The sequence below is a fragment of the Carcharodon carcharias genome, chromosome 12 (assembly GCF_017639515.1).
Source record: "Carcharodon carcharias isolate sCarCar2 chromosome 12, sCarCar2.pri, whole genome shotgun sequence".
In the NCBI taxonomy this organism is placed as follows: domain Eukaryota; kingdom Metazoa; phylum Chordata; class Chondrichthyes; order Lamniformes; family Lamnidae; genus Carcharodon; species Carcharodon carcharias.
In genome coordinates, this window is record NC_054478.1 from 127,973,829 (window position 1) to 127,993,511 (window position 19,683).

The following is a 19,683-nucleotide window of genomic DNA, read 5'->3' on the forward strand; positions in this document are numbered from 1 at the left end:
AACACCTATGTGTTCTATTGTACTATTGTCGTTGACATCTTTTGATGATCTGCTTCTATCACTGCTTGTTTGTCCCTACAACCACACCCCCCCCCCCACCTTTCTCTCTCTCTATCTCTCCACTCCCCCACACACACACCTTAAACCAGCTTATATTTCAACTCTTTCTTGGACTCGAACTCAAGTTCTGTCGAAGGGTCATGAGGACTCGAAACGTCAACTCTTTTCTTCTCCGCCGATGCTGCCAGACCTGCTGAGTTTTTTCAGGTAATTCTGTTTTTGTTGTGAAAACACAGTGTCAGTTTGCACACACGTGCACTGGTGACACCCAGCTGTACCTCACCAGTACCTCCCTTGACTCCTCCACCACCTCTAAATTATCAGACTGCTTGATACAACATCCTGCATTGAATAAGCAAAAATTTCTCCAATTAACTATTTGGAAGACTGAAGCCATTGTTTCTGGTTCCTGCCATAAACTTCGTTCCCTAGCCACTGACTCCATCCATCTTCCTGTCTGCTGCCAAACCAGAGCTCGCACAATTTTAGTATCATTTCTGACCCCAAGATGAGTTTCTAACCATATATCTGCGCCATCACCAAGACTGCCTATTTCCACCTCTGTAATATTACCCAACTCCATTCCTGCTTCAGCTCATTGGCTGCTGAAATCCCCATCCGTGGCTTTAATACCTCTAGACTTAATTATTCCAATGAACACCTGACCATCCTCCTACAATCTACCCTGGAGTCACCTAAAACTCTGCTGTCCATGTCCTTGCTTGAATTCAGTCCTTCCACCCTTCACCCCTGTGATCGCTGACTCATATGGGTTCTCATGTAAGCAACACTTCAATTTTAATATTCCTGTTCTTGCTTTCAGTACCCCTCCATGGCCTCACCCCTTCCAAACTCTCTAATCTCCTCCAGCCCCACAACTCCCTAAAATATCTGTGCTCACCTAACTCTTGAGCATCCCCAATTTGGATCACTGCATAATAGGTGGCCATGGTTAAACTTCTCTGCCTCTCCACCTTGCTTTCCTCTTTTAAGACACTCCTTAAAATCTATCTCTTTGATCAAGCTTTTGGTCATCTGGCCTAATATCTCCTTTTTTGGCTCACGTGTGAAATTTTGCTTCATCATGTTTTTATTACATTAAGGCACTATGTAAAGACAAGTTATTGTTGTTGTTTAACATAGATGCTCATTATAGGCCCACGATGCCAACCATTTTATGCTGCTAAATGATAACCTGTTATTTCAGTCATGCTTTAAAACAGCCTACCATATCCTTAAAACCAGTGAAAGAAAAGGGCATTGTGTGTGGCGGTTTCTTTTCCAGTTGACTACAATCAAATATGTGGTTTTTTTCACAGCTTTTAACTGCATCCAATTGTAAAATTGGCAGCAATACACGGTTTAATCTTTTCTCTCTCCTCCTCCACAGCCAGCCCCATTTTCATTCTCAAAAAGGCTACCTAAACTATTAATCATGCTGCAGCCTAAAAACCAGGGAGTAGGAGTCCACTGGTCACTGCTGCACAAATACAACAGGAACGGGATCCAAAGGTATGTCTGCATATCATTCTCAATCATTTCCCTGACTGGGGGGATTAAATTGGTAAACTCACTTTGAGAACTGCTTTATTCAGATTTACTACACCTGTCTCCAAAGTGCCAGAAGAATTCCATAGCCAGAACAACAACAACTTGCATTTATACAGCACCTTCAACCTGGTTGAAGGTTGCAAGGAGCATTATCAAACAAAATGTGACACAGCCATATAAGGAGATATTAGGGTAGGTGATAGGCAGGTTTTCAAGGTGCAATACAAAGGAAATGGTGAAAGGATCAGAGGGCCTCGGCAGCTGAAGGCATGGCCACCAATGATGGAGTAATTAAAATCCATGAGGCAGAAGAGGCCAGAATTAGAGAAGTGCAGATATTTGAGGGTTGTAGGGCTAAAGGAGGTTACAGAAATAAGAAGTGAGCCTATGGAGAGAATTGAACATATGCTATTTGAGACCAAATAACAATTTCTTGTTTCTGTTTACTGTACAGCATGAGCTCGTGTTTCCTTTGACTGTTTTACTTGAGGTACCCTCTTACAACCCCGCACTCCCACAAGATCAGGTTGCTGCTGCACCATGGATTGTTATTTGACAACCAAGGCCAATGCTGCGCACAGCACTGTCAGGCATTCCCCTTGCAAAAAGGCCCACCTCCACTGAAACATATTGTCATTTGTTTGTCCCATCTGTTAGCAGCTCACCTTGCCATCGGGGATTCTTCTGCAGGTGAAAGTAAAAATAAATGCTGAGTACTAAATTAGGCACAGCTACACATTTTTTTAAGTGATGCCTGATGCTAAAGGATAGTAACAGTCTATCTCCTTCAGCTAAATTCTTAATTGATACATGATGCATCAAATGCAGGTTATTAAATGTCACTGACAATGGCATGTACTGGATTGTAAAGGAAAGTGCCTGGTGAAGATAGTATATTGTGGTATAGACAGTAGTACAGTAGAGTGCAGTTGGAAGTAATGTTAACCTTCAATAAATAAATGGTGACCAATGCAGGGCCTTAGTCTAAAATTGCTCTGTCCATTCTGCTCAAACACTGAATCTTTGAATCACTTGTGATCCTCTACAGTTAATGAAGTACAGCAACTACTGAAGAGGCAACAACCCCTTGCACAGCAACACCTTCCAGCATTAACTGTATAAAAATCACCAGAAAACCACATCGTCTTCACACAGCAAAAACTGTAGCATGTTCGTCGGCCAGATATTGCTGTGGTCAAAAAAAGAGCAGAACAATGCGATTAAGGCGGTAATATTCAATTTTGTTGGCCTGCGTTTTAACACGGTTAGTGTCAGAGCAGAGGATTTACAATTTATAAAACAAGTCTTCAGAAAATTGTTTTTTTTAAAAAAATCGATCGCTACCCTGTATTCCTGGAAAGGTGGGCCATTCCATAAGAGGTCCATTCAGCCATCCGTGCAACTAAATCAGTTGATTTCTGTGGCAGCGATTACCTTCACACGCGGCACTGGATGAAGATAGCGTAAGGATCTTTCAAAGGCCTGACAACTTTCATTTCATAAGCCATGAAAACACTGTTCTCCTATATTCAGCACGGTTCAAGGTAACGTTATGCACCATGGCTGCTCTCTATTACAAATTCAATAGTTTATGCAAATAGCTCAATCACCAAAAATAACATGTTGTAAAACAGTCTCTGCAAGACTCTTCGTGTTCCAAAAGGGTTTGGTTAACTATCATTTTTTTTTACATACGCAAAAAGTAGCGGTGTTTTTACATCAAGTTTTTAAACACATTTGTTTCAAATAATTTAAACGCCGGCAATGTTCGCAGATGGCTATTGTGCTGTCTTGCAGCTGTAACTACAAGATCATTATACTCCTTGGAACAGAGCGATGCTGTTTCAGTTTACTCATTTGAAGTCTGCTTCTCAGTCAAAAAAATCACGGACATGCTGATAAAACGCAATCTGAATATACACTTTGTTCCACGTCAGGCTAAACCAAATGACTACTGTGTGTTCTGATCTCCACACCCCCGTCCGTGACCACGAAGTACTTATCTTAGTTATGTCTATGCAGTGTTCCCCCCACCCCCCAGGAAAAATAACAATCCTGAGAGGTAAATGGTTCTTTCTGTTTACGTGCAGATTGTACCTTATTTCTGGCACCAAGATCTAAAATACAGAATATTTAATTCCGTCCATTTCTACAGCCCCACTTTGATTCATGCAGTTCCCAGATTCTGGCATTTTATTCACCAAAAATAAAGATTTTCCCCACAAGCAATGTCTAGTACACAGACATCAAGTCCTATCCTGAAACTCACATTATATCAAGCCATTGGCAAACGCTCAGTTTAAGAATTCTCCACCTTTTGTCCTTCGTTATGCTGAATTATCAGTTTTCATCATCTATGCGATTTAGGCCAATAGAATTAACAATATGGTCAACTGTGCACACTTTTAAAAAATACAAGAGATTGCTCTACGTGAAATTTATTACTACAAGGCACAACAGTCCCAACAGAATGCTGCTTTTAGACGCTATATCTGTTATTAAGGGAGGACTTTATTAGTGAGTCACAAACTACATCCTATACCATTGGTCTGATACATCCGAATGTTTTAAAAGCTGGTAGGGATGCTCCATTTTAATTTATCTCACTGATTCCTGAAAATTTATGCTTATTGTTTAAAGCTGTGGCGTATTATGGCAGGTTGAAGTGGTTTTTATTGTCCCAAAGCGAATCATTTCTGGTGCCTCAGCAGCAGTATTTTCCATTGAAACGGAACTGTCACTCGCTCTCGTCACTTGGACTCTCTCTAAATAGCCTGCTGTATTAACAGTAGCCCTGATCTGAGCGTTTAGATAACGCTCAGATTGCAGAACATTCGGGACGGCCTTTATTCTCCACTAACTCCTGCAAGTCACACGAGGAGTTGACTACTCGCGGAGAAATGCAATTCTCCATTTACCTTTTAGAAGGATTGCTACCTTTTGTTTTCCCGAAGAGGACACTGCACAGGCACAACCCAAATAAATCAGAGAGTTGCACATTTTGTGAAGTCAATCAGAATCATTGCCGGCTGAGCCTTACAGTTCTGGGTACAGATTTCTTAGTGCTGTCTAGGCAAAGTGCTCCAAGTGTCTCGTCTCGCGTCCGTATAAAACAAGCTCTCAAACATTATTCTCATTTTCACAGCATTAGCTTGAACGGCACTTTTGAACAAAATTATCACAGATGGAAACGTCATGAAGCTATGCTTTGAGTCATCTTATACACTGATTTGGCAGCACACCCCCCCCCATCCTCCAATTAGTGTGCTTGTTTGACAAGCAACCTTCCTCAATAAACGGGCCAGACTCTACAATCCTTCCAGTCACAACCGCTCGGGTGATGGCTGTGCTCATCTAAAGCTAATCTGAATTAGGACTCACTATTATGCCATTGAAGTACCCAAAGGTAGAGCACACAAAGAGCACACAGGGAAGGTGGATAATTTAATGATGATGGCAGCTATTCGATCGGTGCCCCATTGATGTTTTTAAAGTGTAGGAGCGTCATTAAAATTAAAAATGACAGGATGCACTTTGCTTGTGTATGTTCCAGTTGAGGATGTTAGAACATCTGCCAAAGTTCTATTTCAGAAATGGGAACTGTGAATTCCATCTTAAACTCCCAACTTTCCAGCTTCGGCAACACGGTCCAAAACAGGCAAGTTAAGGCACCAATTGTAACGCATTCTCTCTTTCTCGCTGAGAAAATGAGTGTTAGCCAAGGTCAGTTCTTCTTTTCAGGCTGTGAAAAGGCGGCTCCGTTATTTCTGCATGAATGCAAGGTGAATGAGCCCCCACAGCTGCTATTTCTCATTCGCGGGCCATTTATTACAGGTCACTGCTACACGGAGCCATTTAAGAAACAATTCAACATATATCTCACCCACTTTCGTATGCAGAGCAATTTCGAGGCAACGGCATTAAACTCACAATTGGCTGGGTAAAGGGAGAGGCGAAGATCCAATCAAGATACAGTATCACTTACGATTAAAGCAAAGATGACCAAAGTGAGGGGGGAGCAGCTTTTTATGCCTGAAACATATACATTTTAACATCTGGTAGATAAAATGGTTCAAGTACCAAGCACGAGAGCTTTCACATAATAGAGAGACTGGGATTGTTCTCTTTAGAGCAGAGAAGGTTAAGGGGAGATTTAACAGAGGTGTTCAAAATTACGAAGGGTTTTGATAGAGTAAATAGAGAGAAACTGTTTCTACTGGCAGTAGGGTCAGTAACCACAGGACTTGAGGGATGTAAGATAATTGGCAAAAATGTTAGGGAGAGATGAGATTTTATTTACAGTGAGTTGTTCTGGTCTAGAATGCGTTGCCTCAAGCAGATTCAATAGTAACTTTCAAAAGGGAATCGGATACTTATTTTAAAAGGGAAGGGTTAGCTACATGGAAAGAATAGGGTCGTGGGTTTCGTTGCATAGTTCTTTCAGAGAGACGGCACAGCTACGATGAGCCGAATGGCCTCCTTCTGTGCTGCATCATTCTATATTGAATTCTATTTCTGATTTTCATTAAAAATGAGATTACAGTATTTTCTTTCCAGAATGTAATTCGTCCTAAATACAATTACGCTTAAAACAAGTTTTGATCTATCTGCCATTCAAGATATATATATAGATATATATAAAATCCCACCTCAAAAAGCCTGTTATCTTGAAACAATAAAGACCTTTGAGACTGCTGCCTTCCTTCACCACAGAGCCACTTTGATTACAAATAATTACTTTAAAATGTGATCACAGGTTCCTGGAATTTACAGTGTTTTCTGGTAGAGGGCACATAGTATCTGCTAGGAAGGTATGGATACAGTCCCGTGCATCAGCTCCCATCTTTGTAATTAGGTCTGAGAATGATTCTGGCACACAAGCCGAGAAAACTGAACTTTTAATGACCGATTGATCTTAGTAAAATCAACCCCTGTAACACTTTTTCTCTCTCTCCCCCTCTCTCTCTCTCAGTTTGTCAGATTTCGTGGGCAAAGCTGCAAGGAGTTTATGTGGATGGTTATTTCAGCTTCGTCAATTTCACACCCAGTGCCTGGCGGGTCGTAAAAAAAAAACAATTAAACTTTTATCGGCGTCAAAAGGGGAGCCGTGCAACAATATCACGATCAGTGACCTTTCCAGAATTATGGAAATATAAAAAAGCTTAACGTTTCATCCTCGGCAGGAAAAAGTCAGTTCTTTTACAGCTCTGTTTAGACTCCCTCTCTTTATCTGCGATTTATTGAAAAGAGATAACTAGTTAGAACAAAAGGGCAATTTACAGCTCCCTTGTTTTACAATGTTTAAAGTCCAGATTTAAAATATTTATCAAGACTGTTTAGTTATGTGTGAACACAGTCTCCAGTTAGATTTTTCTCAACTGTTCAACATAAAGTGTGTAGATGTGTAGCAACACTAGACAAAAAAAGCAATAGTTTTCTATCCAATGTATTGTTTCAGCTTCTGCTAGCCCTTTGCACCTTTTCAATGCAGCCCACGGTACTCCAGTTGACTGCAATTTCTACTTTGAATATTTCAGGGCAATTAAGATCCCGCCTTAAACCAGCTAGGCCGAGAAGATTGAGCTGGGAATATCCGCCGGGTCTGTTTGCCTGGAGTGTCGAAGTGCAACGTGTTTCCCGCAGCCACTTGCTTCGATTCCTCCTTTCCCATAGGAGCGGCAATAATAAATGTATAAGATCATTTGAAAACGATCGTGGTTGTGCTGTTGCATCGGCAGCCGGCTTCAGTTGGTGCATCTCACCACCACCCCCCCCACCCAGTAGTTAAAGCATTGCCAGAGAATGCAACAGGCGGGTTTTAAAAAGGGTGGAGCGGGTGGATATATAGAGGCACTGTAGAGGGTGCAGAGAAGACTTACAAGAATACCAGAAATGTGCGGGTATAGATTTCAGGAAAGGCCTCTTAGTCTGGATCTCTTTCTTGGAAAAATAAAATTGAGGGGTGACCTAACAGGGGTCTTTAAAATTATGAAGGTGTATAAAGGGAATATTTCCTCTTGTGGGGAGAAGTATAACTAGAGGTCATTAACACCAGGTAATCACAAAGAAATCCCGTGGGAAATTCAGAAGAAACTTTTTTACCGGGAGAGCGGTGGGAATGTGGAACTCCCTACCACAGGGGGGTGGTTGAAGCGAATAGTGTAGATATGTTTAAGAGGAAGTTAGACAAGCAGGTGAGAGATATAATAACAGAAAGTGCTGGAAAAATTCAGCAGGCCTGGTAGCATCTGTGGAGAGAGAAGCAGTTAACTTTTCAAGTCCAATATGACTTCTTCAGAACTCAAATTGGACTCGAAACGTTAACTCTGGATCTCTCTCCACAGATGCTGCCAGACCCGGCTGAGATTTTCAGCATCCACAATATTTTGCTTCTATATAAATATAGGAGGGAGAAGGGAATAGATAGTTAGGATGATAGATTTAGATGAGAAAAGATGAGGAGGCTCGAGTGGAGTATAAACACTGGCTTGGACTGGTGGGGTCGAATGGTTGGAGTCTGTCTCCTATATCCCTATGTGACTTCTTCATTCTGCAGCCATCCAGGTGGTGTGGACTTTGGGGTTTCACTGGATCTCACCTGGACCCGATTCCAAATCAAAGCACAAACGCTGGCTCAGACTGCTGACAATTGCACCACAGTCAGCGACCAATCTCACATTTAAAAGCTGCTCGTCGGTCTCCTCGAAGCTGTAACTGACCCTCGGAAAGACAACGCAGGCGCTTTGGGCATTTCCCCCCACTGCCACCCGGAGTTTGGAAGTGTGCAGCAGGGCTCTGCGCAGGCGCGTCACCTGCCCCAGAACAGGCGTCCCTGGTTACCTGGAGGCAGGCGGCGACATCAAAGGTGAAATCTGCAGGGGCCACACTGCACGTAGATGAACCAGTGCAAGAACAGAGGGACTGGTGGACCTCGACAGCACAAGCAAATGCACAGTATATTGGCCATATTGTGCACTTGTGTAACCATATGATTCCCAAAGAATGAGTGCAGCGCATCATTTTACAGTATATTTAGTTTGATGAATGTACAAGTCCATTTCAACATCAAAGGACAGGGCACCCCAGCATTCTAAGGTATTCATGGCTGCATTTTGTACCCTATTCTTACTTCCCCGAGGAAACCTATGCCAGGCCACTTGGTACAGTGGGGGACACTATCCTTCCTGTTAATACGAAGCCAAGAATTACGCTCCTGGTCTTAACTCTTCGTTTTAAAGTCCTGCTACTTTATTAACCCTTGCAACGTCAGCAGCCCCGCAGCTATTTCCAAACCTTGGATTCTAACAAATAGCTCGAACGATTCACTTCCCAAGAGTCCGTCTCCGAAATCATTCCAAAAGAACCAGCGTTTGACCTGTCAATCTTGGCTGCTGAGGCTTAACTGTTGGACAGGTCTTAGAAGGGTTGGAGTAGGGAGGGGGAGGGGGAGTTTGCAATTGATAAGGTGATGCGGAAAAGCCACAATCCCTGAATTGAAACAATTCAGAGACCTCAGAGCAGGGTGCAAGCAGCACCCAGCAGTTCCACTTCAATCCCCGCTCCCCAGCCAAAACTATCAGGAATATCTCCGATCGCAGATTTGCACATCAAAATCTTGCCGCGCACTGACAGCCTCTCTGCATCCCCTGGACCGAGCAATTCGGGCGACTGATTAAAATAAAATCAACTCTGGCTACATACAGAAAGGCATGGTTAATGTCAATGGATTATACATTAAACAGGGTCTTATTCGAGTGTGCAGAATCTCCAGTAGCGGGGCCAATGTGGCTCCGTATTTACGGCCACCTGAAGACGGAGTTTTCTGTATTTCAATAATTGTGCAGACTTATCATCCATGACTGTCAGATGCTAGAGCGAGCAGCGAGGCTGAGAAAAGCTAATTTCCCTGCCTGAGCCCATCCATCAATTTCCCATGCGCGAAGGGTCATCACAGGGCCGCTCCCCGGGCACTGGTTGTACACTAGGAAATGTTGACAAGTATGAATCGATCCCTAAACAACAAAAAAATAGGCTCATAAAAAATCCTTGCTGGCTTTGACTCTTCTGCTGGGGCGGGGAGGGGGTGCAAGCAAACGGTAAACCATATTGATTAGGGTGCCCCCACCCGCGTCTTTGGGAAGAAATTCATCAAGTGTGGATTTCCATACATTGGGTGGTGGGGTGGTGGTTTGGTGAGGGGTGGGGGGGTGGGGGGCGGTTGTGTGGAGGGAGGAAGGCAGAAAGCAGTGCGGGTGGAGGAGAGAGAGTAGTACAAAAATTCTACGGGGGAGCGGGTGCAAAAGAGGGCAGGAGAAAGGTCAGATATGGATGAAGGGAATGAGGGGGGCCAGCGAAACGCGTGGCGAAGTAGCAGCACTATAAGGTAGTGCAGGGAGGAAGAATGAAAGGGGACCGAGAAATGTATAGCCGAGGTGTTCAGGGAGAGGATGCGGTGTGTTGGATAGGAAATTGTTGGAGAGCACATTTCAAGAGTCAATAGAAGCTTTGTGTATGTGCGTGTGAAGGGTGGGGGACTGTCATTGCTGGACAGCGCTGCGGAATTTCCTCTGGCTTTTCCTTCACATTGATTGGTACCAGACAAATGAGCTGTACTGATACAGGTAGGCGGGTAACTTTGCAGCAGTACACCGCGAGCGCTTTTTGCGTGCTTTGAGGGCAAACCTGGCGGATTCTGAAATACTCCTCGCAACTCCGATCAAAGAACATCACCAGATGCCCTTTGGCACTGCCTCTGTGCTCGGACGGTGTGTCTTCACTCCCGAATGAGAAGGGGACAGCCCGGTGCTCATTGCAACGGCTGCCCGCTCACAAGAGGTCATTGCCAACACAGGCCGTTTCTTTCGATCACAGGAGGAATAAAGCCGTCCGTGCCTCTCCCCCCCAACCCCCCACTTTCAGCCTCCTCTCAAAACAAAGAGACGTCGGATTTGACACATCCCCAAAAAAGCTGCGATGCTGTTTTTAAAGAGCTTCCTTTCCTTGCCTTGGTTGAAATTTGCACGCTAATATTGTGCTACCCTTCTGTTTTAATGGGATTGCTAGTCAAATCAAATGCATTGAAAAGCCAGCTGCACGCTGCAGACCCTCACAGTCAGTCCCAGGTCCAGTCCCACCATTTAACCACCCCGAAGGTCAGAAACAGATCATTTGGTACGCAAAAAGTGTTTAGAATACTGAATTATGCAATTCCCTCCAATCATAATTCATTGTTTCTTTCCAGTGTGCTGACAGATAAATAACTTCTCAAAGCGAATCAAACCTCCAAATAATTCGACTTGGGCTCTCGCCCGCGAAAGCATGGCCAAGCCATCACATCACTTGTAAAAACATTAGCATTTTTAAAATATTCCACTCTCATATAACTTCAAGTGTGTCCAATAATGTGCCGCGCAGATTGTCTCCCTTCGTTCCCTTAATTTGCTTCATCTAAAAGCAATTCACCCAACATCTTGTCGCCCTCTGGCAGTTCGGTTCAGGTTGTCCCGGCATTATATATCTCAGGCATTTACATCAAAACAAACTCTTCCAGACTGCTGCTGGACTGCCACAGCGCAAACTTTCACAGCGAATTACAGCCGATGTTCAATCCATATTCTAAATGTGATGAAGTATTAATAATAAAAGAACCATTCAGTGAGATATATGGGGCACTCATTCCCCCCCCCCCCCATAACAGTAATTGTCAGTTACTTTCACGTTGTGCACCTGCATCAGATACACATCTTGCAACTATTTTTCTCGCCGTCTATATTAAGACTAAAGGTGCTCAACCCAGGTCACCTACAAACCATGTTAAGGTCCCAGTGTCAGAAACAGGAGATCCCAGACGGACAAAAAAATCGGTTCATTGCCACATAAGAAATCCTAACAAGCTCAAAACTACATGTCAAGCTCAACTGCTTCTGAAAGGCGCAAACACGCATAATGATGGGAGCCACACAAAAGGTTTTAAGAAGGAACAACAGCGGGGAGCATTTAGGACAATTCAGATTGTTACAACACCTTCTGCAGCTCTTAGTAACCGTGGGGTTTGTGAAGCACAAATGCTTCGACACTGGCAACCGCTTAAGTGGAGGGGGGAAGCATTAATATAGAGGAAAACAAACTATGGCTAAAACAAAACTTTCCCTCACCCAAGTTTACAAGCAATGTAAACAGTATGCCAAAATAAATAAAACAACACGCCAGAGAAGGGGACGGGGGCCCGCCAAAACAAAAAATAGGAAATCTGTCTCCTACCTGACTGCGAAATTATTTCCTGCACCTTCAGCGTTGCACAGAAAAAGCTCACAAAGAGAAGCTCCGCCAACTTCATTTTCTCCCAGTTTTGTTTCTCTCTATTTGTTGCGGGGGTGGCTGTGTCAGTCAGTTCTGTATAAAATTACATGACTACCAAATGTATCCTCAGAAAGTGAGTGTCAACTTTTTGTTGTTTTAATTGTCGTCTCTCTCTCTCCTGGTGTTCTGCATTAAAGTCTCTTACAAGTTGCAGAGTGCTGTCTCTGCGTTGAGTGCTTTTTTTTTTAGCCGGTCTATCAGTCCCCTGCTCACTCTCACACTCTCTCTCTCTATCTCTCCCCAGTACAGCGCTCTCCCGAATTGCTGGATTGGCTGCTCCCGACATGCACAGCCATTAACAAATTCAACTCCAGACCCCCCGCCCCTTCTCATGCTCATTGGCTGCCTGCTCCCCAAGGCACCTGCCACGCCTCAACTCATTGGCTGCCAGCCACGTCAATCAGGAAGCCCTGCCGCCCTCCCCCCGACTCTAGCAGGGCATTCTGGGATTTGTAGTTTGTTTTTATACTGTTACTTTTTTGCTATGAGTTATTGCTGCTGACATTTGTTATATTGTTTGCAATTGTCTACATCGGGGCGTATCTGATAGAGTCACCGATTTAAACCTGAGACCTGGCGAAGCACCATTGCTCATTGGGCTGCCGGCTTCGGAAGTATGCACAAGTTCTCAAATAAAGAACACTGTTTACTGGTCCCGACAGCGTAACAAGTGTCGAGCGAGTGGCCACAGCTTCACAAATCAAACAGCACAGTCAGGTCCATAAGCTGACGATCCTGCAATGGTACATTTAATTGTTCTGTGCACTATAAAGTGTTTGATAATTCACCAAATTTGTGTCCAGCTAGTTTAGAATTTGAAGCTTGCAATTTTATTCTAAGTCGGCATTAAGCTGCACATTAAATAAAAGAATGTCTGACATGGAACGTACATTGTAAATATCAAGAGTATTACAATTGTAAAGAGGCACCTAAAAATGGAACATATTGTATGGAGATAAGTCGAATTTTATTGCATATTGTGTAATTTTCAAGTTGAAATGCTTTGTGATGTATTTTACAAATTCTATAAATAAAGTATATTTTTGGGGGCAAATGTGAATTGAATAAAAGTATTTTCTTTCGGCGTAGAATGATAATTTGTTCATGCATATGCAATTATCATGTTAATTAATGTACCGTACGCATAACCGGACTGCAGTGTTTTCAACTAGATATCGTTTCATTGATAATAAAGCCGAGCATTATTTAAATTGTTGCACATTCCCCATCGATGAACCGCGGGCTCCACGGTTTCTTTTTGCGGCCCATGTTGGCACGCGATGAATCCTGGTGACAGTTCTCTGAGTGAAGCAAGATGTGACAAGTGTGAATTTAGTGTAGCAAGTGCTCACATACTTTGTACGCGCACGCCTAGGCGCATTCCTCCTGCAAATCTCGCGAACGACTCTCGCAACATATGGAAAAGGCAGTTTGTAAACAGAGCAAACGTGGTTTTGATCGAGAAGGCATTGACAACTGCAAAACAAAAACAGAATTACCTGGAAAAACTCAGCAGGTCTGGCAGCATCGGCGGAGAAGAAAAGAGTTGACGTTTCGAGTCCTCATGACCCTTCGACAGAAGGACTCGAAACGTCAACTCTTTTCTTCTCCGCCGATGCTGCCAGACCTGCTGAGTTTTTCCAGGTAATTCTGTTTTTGTTTTGGATTTCCAGCATCGGCAGGTTTTTTGTTTTTATCTCTGTATTGACAACTGCAACTTGTCTGATCATGGGGGCATTGAATTCCAACTGCTGGCTTTTCATTTGGGTAACTCCAGATGAATCGGCAACACACGCTGAGTGTATGATTTTATATCTTGCTTCTATTTTAAGTAAATCGCAAGATTAACAGATTTAAGCAGAGAAACTCCTCCCCCAAATTGCTACACTTTATACGATAATTGGTGACAACAGACATTTTATATTTAAGCCGAAACTGTTATCAACATTAAATTCTCAGCAGGTTGAAAAATGTACTCAGTTCTTGTGCAGTAGGAGTTCGCGTTTCTGAACAGTGGTTTTTAATTGCAGCCAGTTTCAGGAAGGCATGTAGTTTTGGGTTGGTATTCTGCTGAATTGGAAACATGGAAGTTTCCCACCGCTCGAGTGGCACATTCGGAGAAAAAGGTTTCGCTCTTTTTTTAAAATTCAATTATTTTATTAGTCCTACAATAACGGTCAGGTCCCTGCACAGAAGTGGACCACAGATATTCCCCCTCGCTTCGTTACCCTCTATCGTTAATGTGGCAGCGCTCTCTGGTGGTCCGAGTCAGTCCGAAACAAATACAATCCTTCAAATGGATGCTTTTGCAAAACATATGTTTAGAGTCGTTAATTAACCATTTAAAAAATTACTCTGGTGATTTTCACTTCGCTGATTTTTTTTCAGCATTTCATTTTAATTTATGGCACCTTTATTATTGCTGAAAATCATTTTAGATTTCAATCTCCCCCAGATAGTTTTATTTCAATTTCTCATTGTTTCACATTAATTTGCCAGATATTTTTGATTTTCAAAAATATTTGCAATCGTTTGCAATGCTGTTCAGTGAATCTCCCAACATTTTTCGAGACCTTGATTTAAGCAAAAATAAAACCAGGTAAAATTCTTAGATTTTAAAAAGAGGACAAATTAAAATGCAATAAAATGTGGACAATTTTACATTTTTAAGTAGGGGTGCGCTTGTTCCTTCCTAATCATGTCTATGCTTTACATTTTTAAAGCACAGGAAATGATTCCAGATTCCATTTTGACAAAATAATATCAACGTTAGTGGCAAGATTTAAAAAAAAACATGCAAACTGTTCCAAGATACTTTACTATTTATGTTTGGAAGTCTTTTTTAATGTAATAATTTTTTGGAATTAAAAATTTTCAGGGTCGTGATTCCGTGTTTATATTTACCAGATATAAAATTTAACTGATTTCCTCTTTATTTTCGAAATTTAGCTTTTCAGCTTACTTCAATTTCCAGATTATATCATATTACTTTAGGACAATAAATTCGGCAGCAATTTCCCATCTTTATACCGCCACTAATGTCAGTAAATATGGGTTTCTACAAATTTAAAATGTCCTCTTCAACAATTTGAGTTGTAGGAATTTTTTTACGCATTAGTGCGTTTCGTTCTTCATTTTTGGACTCTATATGTCTCAATTCTAATTTAAAAACGTTTAATTATTTTCCGGAAATGAGTTGGTATTGCTTAACTTTAATTAATTTTATTGACTTTTTCATTTTCCAGGATTTTTTGTTTTTGATTCTGCTGATGTTCTGACACTTCCATTTTTTCTTAATTCCCATTTAATTTTGTTGTCTTGGCACCTCGATTGCCCGCTCTCCCAGGGGGCGCAGTTTTGACCCTTAATCATAAATCTCGAATTTTTGCTCAGATTTACTTGCCTGAATCATTTCCAGGGAATTCTTTTAGCAGTTTTCCTTTGTGCGTATATTGGCTCTGTAGTACTCTACATTTCCCTTTCTTTAACTTTGCCATTTGCCGTGTTTTCAACCCCCGTTTTCAAACCCGTAGGAATGCGCATATTTTAACATTAACACAAGTCGTATTGAAATGTCAGTTTATTCAAAATAAAGTTTTTTATTCAAGGAGTGAATTTATTATTTTTGCATTTCTCAGATATCGTTTTGAAATAGGTTTCCGCAGATTTTGAGTTTCTTGTTGCAGCAGTTGCGTTAACGTCGTATTTTTTTGAATGAATAGTGTTCGGGGTGAGGGAGAAATCAATGGCAAAACTGTTCATTCATCAGTGTGAAACACGCCGAGAACAATGGTCCAAGTCTTCCAGAAGGACGTGTTGACTATGAGTAAACCAATCCTGAGCCTCTCATGCATTCATCACAGACTGACTGTTCCCAGTACCAACAGATATAATTTTGAACAGAAAATGCTGGAAATATTCAGCGGGTCTGGCAGCAACTGTGGAGAGAGGGGAAATAATTTCAGGCCAGTGACCTTTCATCAGAACTGCACATCCCATGAAAGGTCATCGACCTGAAACGTTAATTCTTTATGACACATCTTGGGGCCTACTTTTCATTTTGTTGGATCTTAAGCCTAAAAGACTGTTGCCCATCCCTTGGCTATCAGTTAATCTCATCAAAATGTTTGGCGGAAAGGAAAGGCATCCGCTTTAAAATCAATTATTTCTAGGGACAAGGGGAGCAACAAGTGTTACTGATGGTGCTAGTAAACACATGCATAGTGTTGTCACTTACAACTCCTCTTGCCAGTTAGTATGTTCGTCAATATTGTCTACCACCAAAATGCATTTTGTTTATCATGAAGACCAACCGTAGAATTTGCTTTCTACATAAATACAATCAACAGAATCCTATCTCAGTTTCAATCTCTTAAGATCACCAAGGGAAGTTTGGACAAGGGAAACCATCAGGCCTCCAAACCTTCTTTTCAGATGGCCCCCACTACAACACATACACGTCAGCTTAAGCATTTCAAGAAATGCTTTGCACTTTGCAGCCACACACCAGAATGGTAGTGCAGCTAGTAATGGAGTTGAGAGTTTTGTTTTAAAGCTCCTGAGGCATCTTAGAATAGACACCTCATGGAGAATGGAGTACACCTTCAGTGTGCTGTTAAACAACAGATGGCATTTAGACAGCACTTATAACATAGTAAAACTTCCCAAGGTGCTTTAGAGGACTCTTATCAGGCAAGAATTTATAATGAGTCACTAAGGAGACTGGTCAATAAAAGCTTAATCTAAGAACTAGTTTTTTTGCAGTCTTAAAGGAAGAACAAGAGGTGGATGGGTTTAGGGAAGGAATTCAAAGCTGAGGGCCTAGATGGCTGACGGCATATGAGGAGTTAGGGTGGACAAAAGGTCAGAACTGGAGAATGCAGAGGGACTAGAGGAGAGTGATAGGGAGGGGCAAGGCCATGGAGGGGCTCGAAGATGAGGATGAGAATTTTAAAATCAGTGTTTTGGGGGACCAGGAGCCAATGTAGGTCAATGAGTGCAGCTATGATGGGCGAACAAGACTGATTAAGATACAGGCAGCAGGGATTTGGATATGCTCAAGGGTGGAAGATGAGAGGCTGGCCAGTACAGTCTTGGTGTAGTCAAGACTGGAAGTAACAAGAGTATGAGGCTGAAGCATGGGCAGATGTTACAAAGGTTGAATTCGGCAGTCTTTATGATGGAGATGATATGGTTTAGATGCTCAATTCAGGGTCTAGGGCACTAAGGTTGTGAACAGTCCGCTTCAGGCTCAGACAATGGCCAAGGACAGGAATGGAGTCAGTGGCTTAGGGTATGGTTATGGCAGGGACTGAAGGCAGTGACTTCAGGTTGCCCAGTGTTTAAGTGGAGGAAATTTCAGATCATCCAGGACTGGATGCTAGGCCAGCGGAGGGATAGAGAGTTGAGTTGGAGGAGAGTTTTTTCTTATTCGTTCATGAGATGTGGGTATCGCTGGCTAGGCCAGCATTTATTGCCCATCCCTAATTGCCTTTGAGAAGATAATGGTGAGCTGCCTTCTTGAACTGCTGCAGTCCATGTGGTGTAGGTACACCCACAGTGCTGTTAGGGAGGGAGTTCCAGGATTTTGATCCAGCAACAGTGAAGGAACAGCGATATGTTTCCAAGTCAGGATGGTGAACGGCTTGGAGGGGAACTTCCAGGTGGTGGTGTTCCCATGTATCTGCTGCTTAGTCCTTCCAGATGGTAGTGGTCATGGATTTTGGAAGGTGCAGTCTAAGGAGCCTTGGTGAATTTCTGCAGCACATCTTGTAGATGGTACACATTGCTGCTACTGTGCGTCAGTGGTGGAGGGAGTGAATGTTTTGGATGGGGTGCCAATCAAGCAGGCTGCTTCATCCTGGATGGTGTCAAGCTTCTTGAGTGTTGTTGGAGCTGCACTCATCCAGGCAAGTGGAGAGTATTCCATCTCACTCCTTACTTGCGCCTTGTAGATTGTGGACAGACTTTGGGGAGTCAGGAGATGACTTACTCACCACAGGATTCCTAGCCTCAGTCCTGCTCTTGTAGCTACAATATTTATTTGGCTACTCCAGTTCAGGTTCTTGTCAATGGTAACCCCTAGGATGTTGATAGTGGGGGATTCAGCGATGGTAATGCCATTGAATGTCAAGGGGCGATAATTAGATTCTCTCTTGTTGGAGATGGTCATTGTCTGGCACTGGTATGACAGTGAGTGTTACTTGCCTCTTGTCAGCCCAAGCCTGGACGTTGTCCAGGTCTTGCTACATTTGGACATGGACTGGTTCAGTATCTGAGGTGCTGAACATTGTGCAATCATCAGTGAACATCCCCACTTCTGACCTTATAATGGAAGGAAGGTCATTGATGAAGCAGCTGAAGATGGCTGGGCCTAGGACACTATCCTGAGGAGCTCTTGCATCGATGTCCTGGAGCTGAGAAGACTGACCTTCAACAACCACAACCATCTTCCTTTGCGCTAGGTATGACCTCAGCCATCGGGGAATTTTCCCTCGGTTCCCATCGACTCCAGTTTTCTAGGGCTCCTTGATGCCACACTCAGTTAAATGTGGCCTTGATGTCAGCATACATGTGAAACCTGCCGTTGGGCTGGATTTAAAATAGCCTATCGTTGTGGAAAACATGGCGACTGGGCCCAATTCATTGCAGGAGATGCTCCATGTCAGTCTCCTGGCGCAATGAAACCACCTCTCAATAAGTTGGAGTGCAGAAGGGGCTGATGCGGGATTCCCAGTCATTGAGGGATGTCAATTAGGTTCATTAATTAGCAAATTGCCACACATTATCTCTGAGGCCACTGTGATTTAGGAGTGGTTCAGGGATAAAATGGAGGCTGAATGGTTTTCCCACACCCTTAGAGGGCCGCCCAGCAAACCTTGCCACTAAAGCCACCCTCTGCTTTTGCCTCTGACCTCCAACCCCCCTGCCTCCTTTCCTGCAACCCCCACCCCACAATCCTTATCCTGCCATCACTTACCTTTGGTCTGGGATCTCACGATGATCCTGTGCTTCTGGTGGGTACCTTGCCGCTAGTCGCCACTGTTCCCACTGGCAGCATGAAGAGCTGCTGGTCTGTAATTGCCGAACTTCTGCCGCCGGGGACCTGAATCATGGGGAAGGCCCAATGGTGGATACTTAAATGCCTGAAAGTCACTTGATGGCATTGGGCCTTCTCCACAGAACTGACAGGGGTTCCCCCAAGTTCCCTGGCCAGTGGGCAAGACCTTTGTTGGCCCCTCAGGCTCCCAGCTATTCTGTCTTTAAATTAGGTCACTGACACCCAGCATGTAGATGAGCAATAGGAGCGGAACAAAGATAGATCCTTGGGTAACACCAGAGGTAACAATGCAAGCAGGAAGCCAAGAAGAGAAGAGAAGAGGAGATGCTCTTGCAATGACTGGATAGGTAAGAGTGGAAACAGGGTAGTATCAATTGGATGACAGCTTTAGAGGACGAAGAGCAATCATGTGAAAGGCTGCAGAAAGGTTGAGGAGGATGTCATTTATAACTTTAAAAGGGCCATTACAGTACTGTGGTGCAGGCTGAAACTGGATTGGAGGGATTCAGACATGGTTGTAGGAAATATGTGCAGATTTGGGAGGTGACAACAAATTTTAGGATGTTGAAAAAAGAAATGGAACTTGGAGATGGAGTGGTAGTTTGCAAGGATGGAGGGGTGAAAGGTAGATTTATTGAGGAGTGATGAAGGGA

General features: G+C 43.1%; 1 protein-coding gene across 1 annotated transcript in view; it reads right to left on the reverse strand.

Moving 5' to 3' along the window:
* The window catches only part of LOC121285134 (receptor tyrosine-protein kinase erbB-4-like), a 1,067,779-nt gene extending 1,055,643 nt beyond the window's left edge, over positions 1-12,136 (reverse strand). The window contains exon 1 of the mRNA XM_041201314.1: positions 11,872-12,136. Coding sequence (XP_041057248.1) covers positions 11,872-11,947 — 76 coding nt within the window. The 5' untranslated portion in view covers positions 11,948-12,136. The remainder of the gene's footprint in view (positions 1-11,871) is intronic.
* Between the last annotated feature and the right edge of the window lie 7,547 nt (positions 12,137-19,683).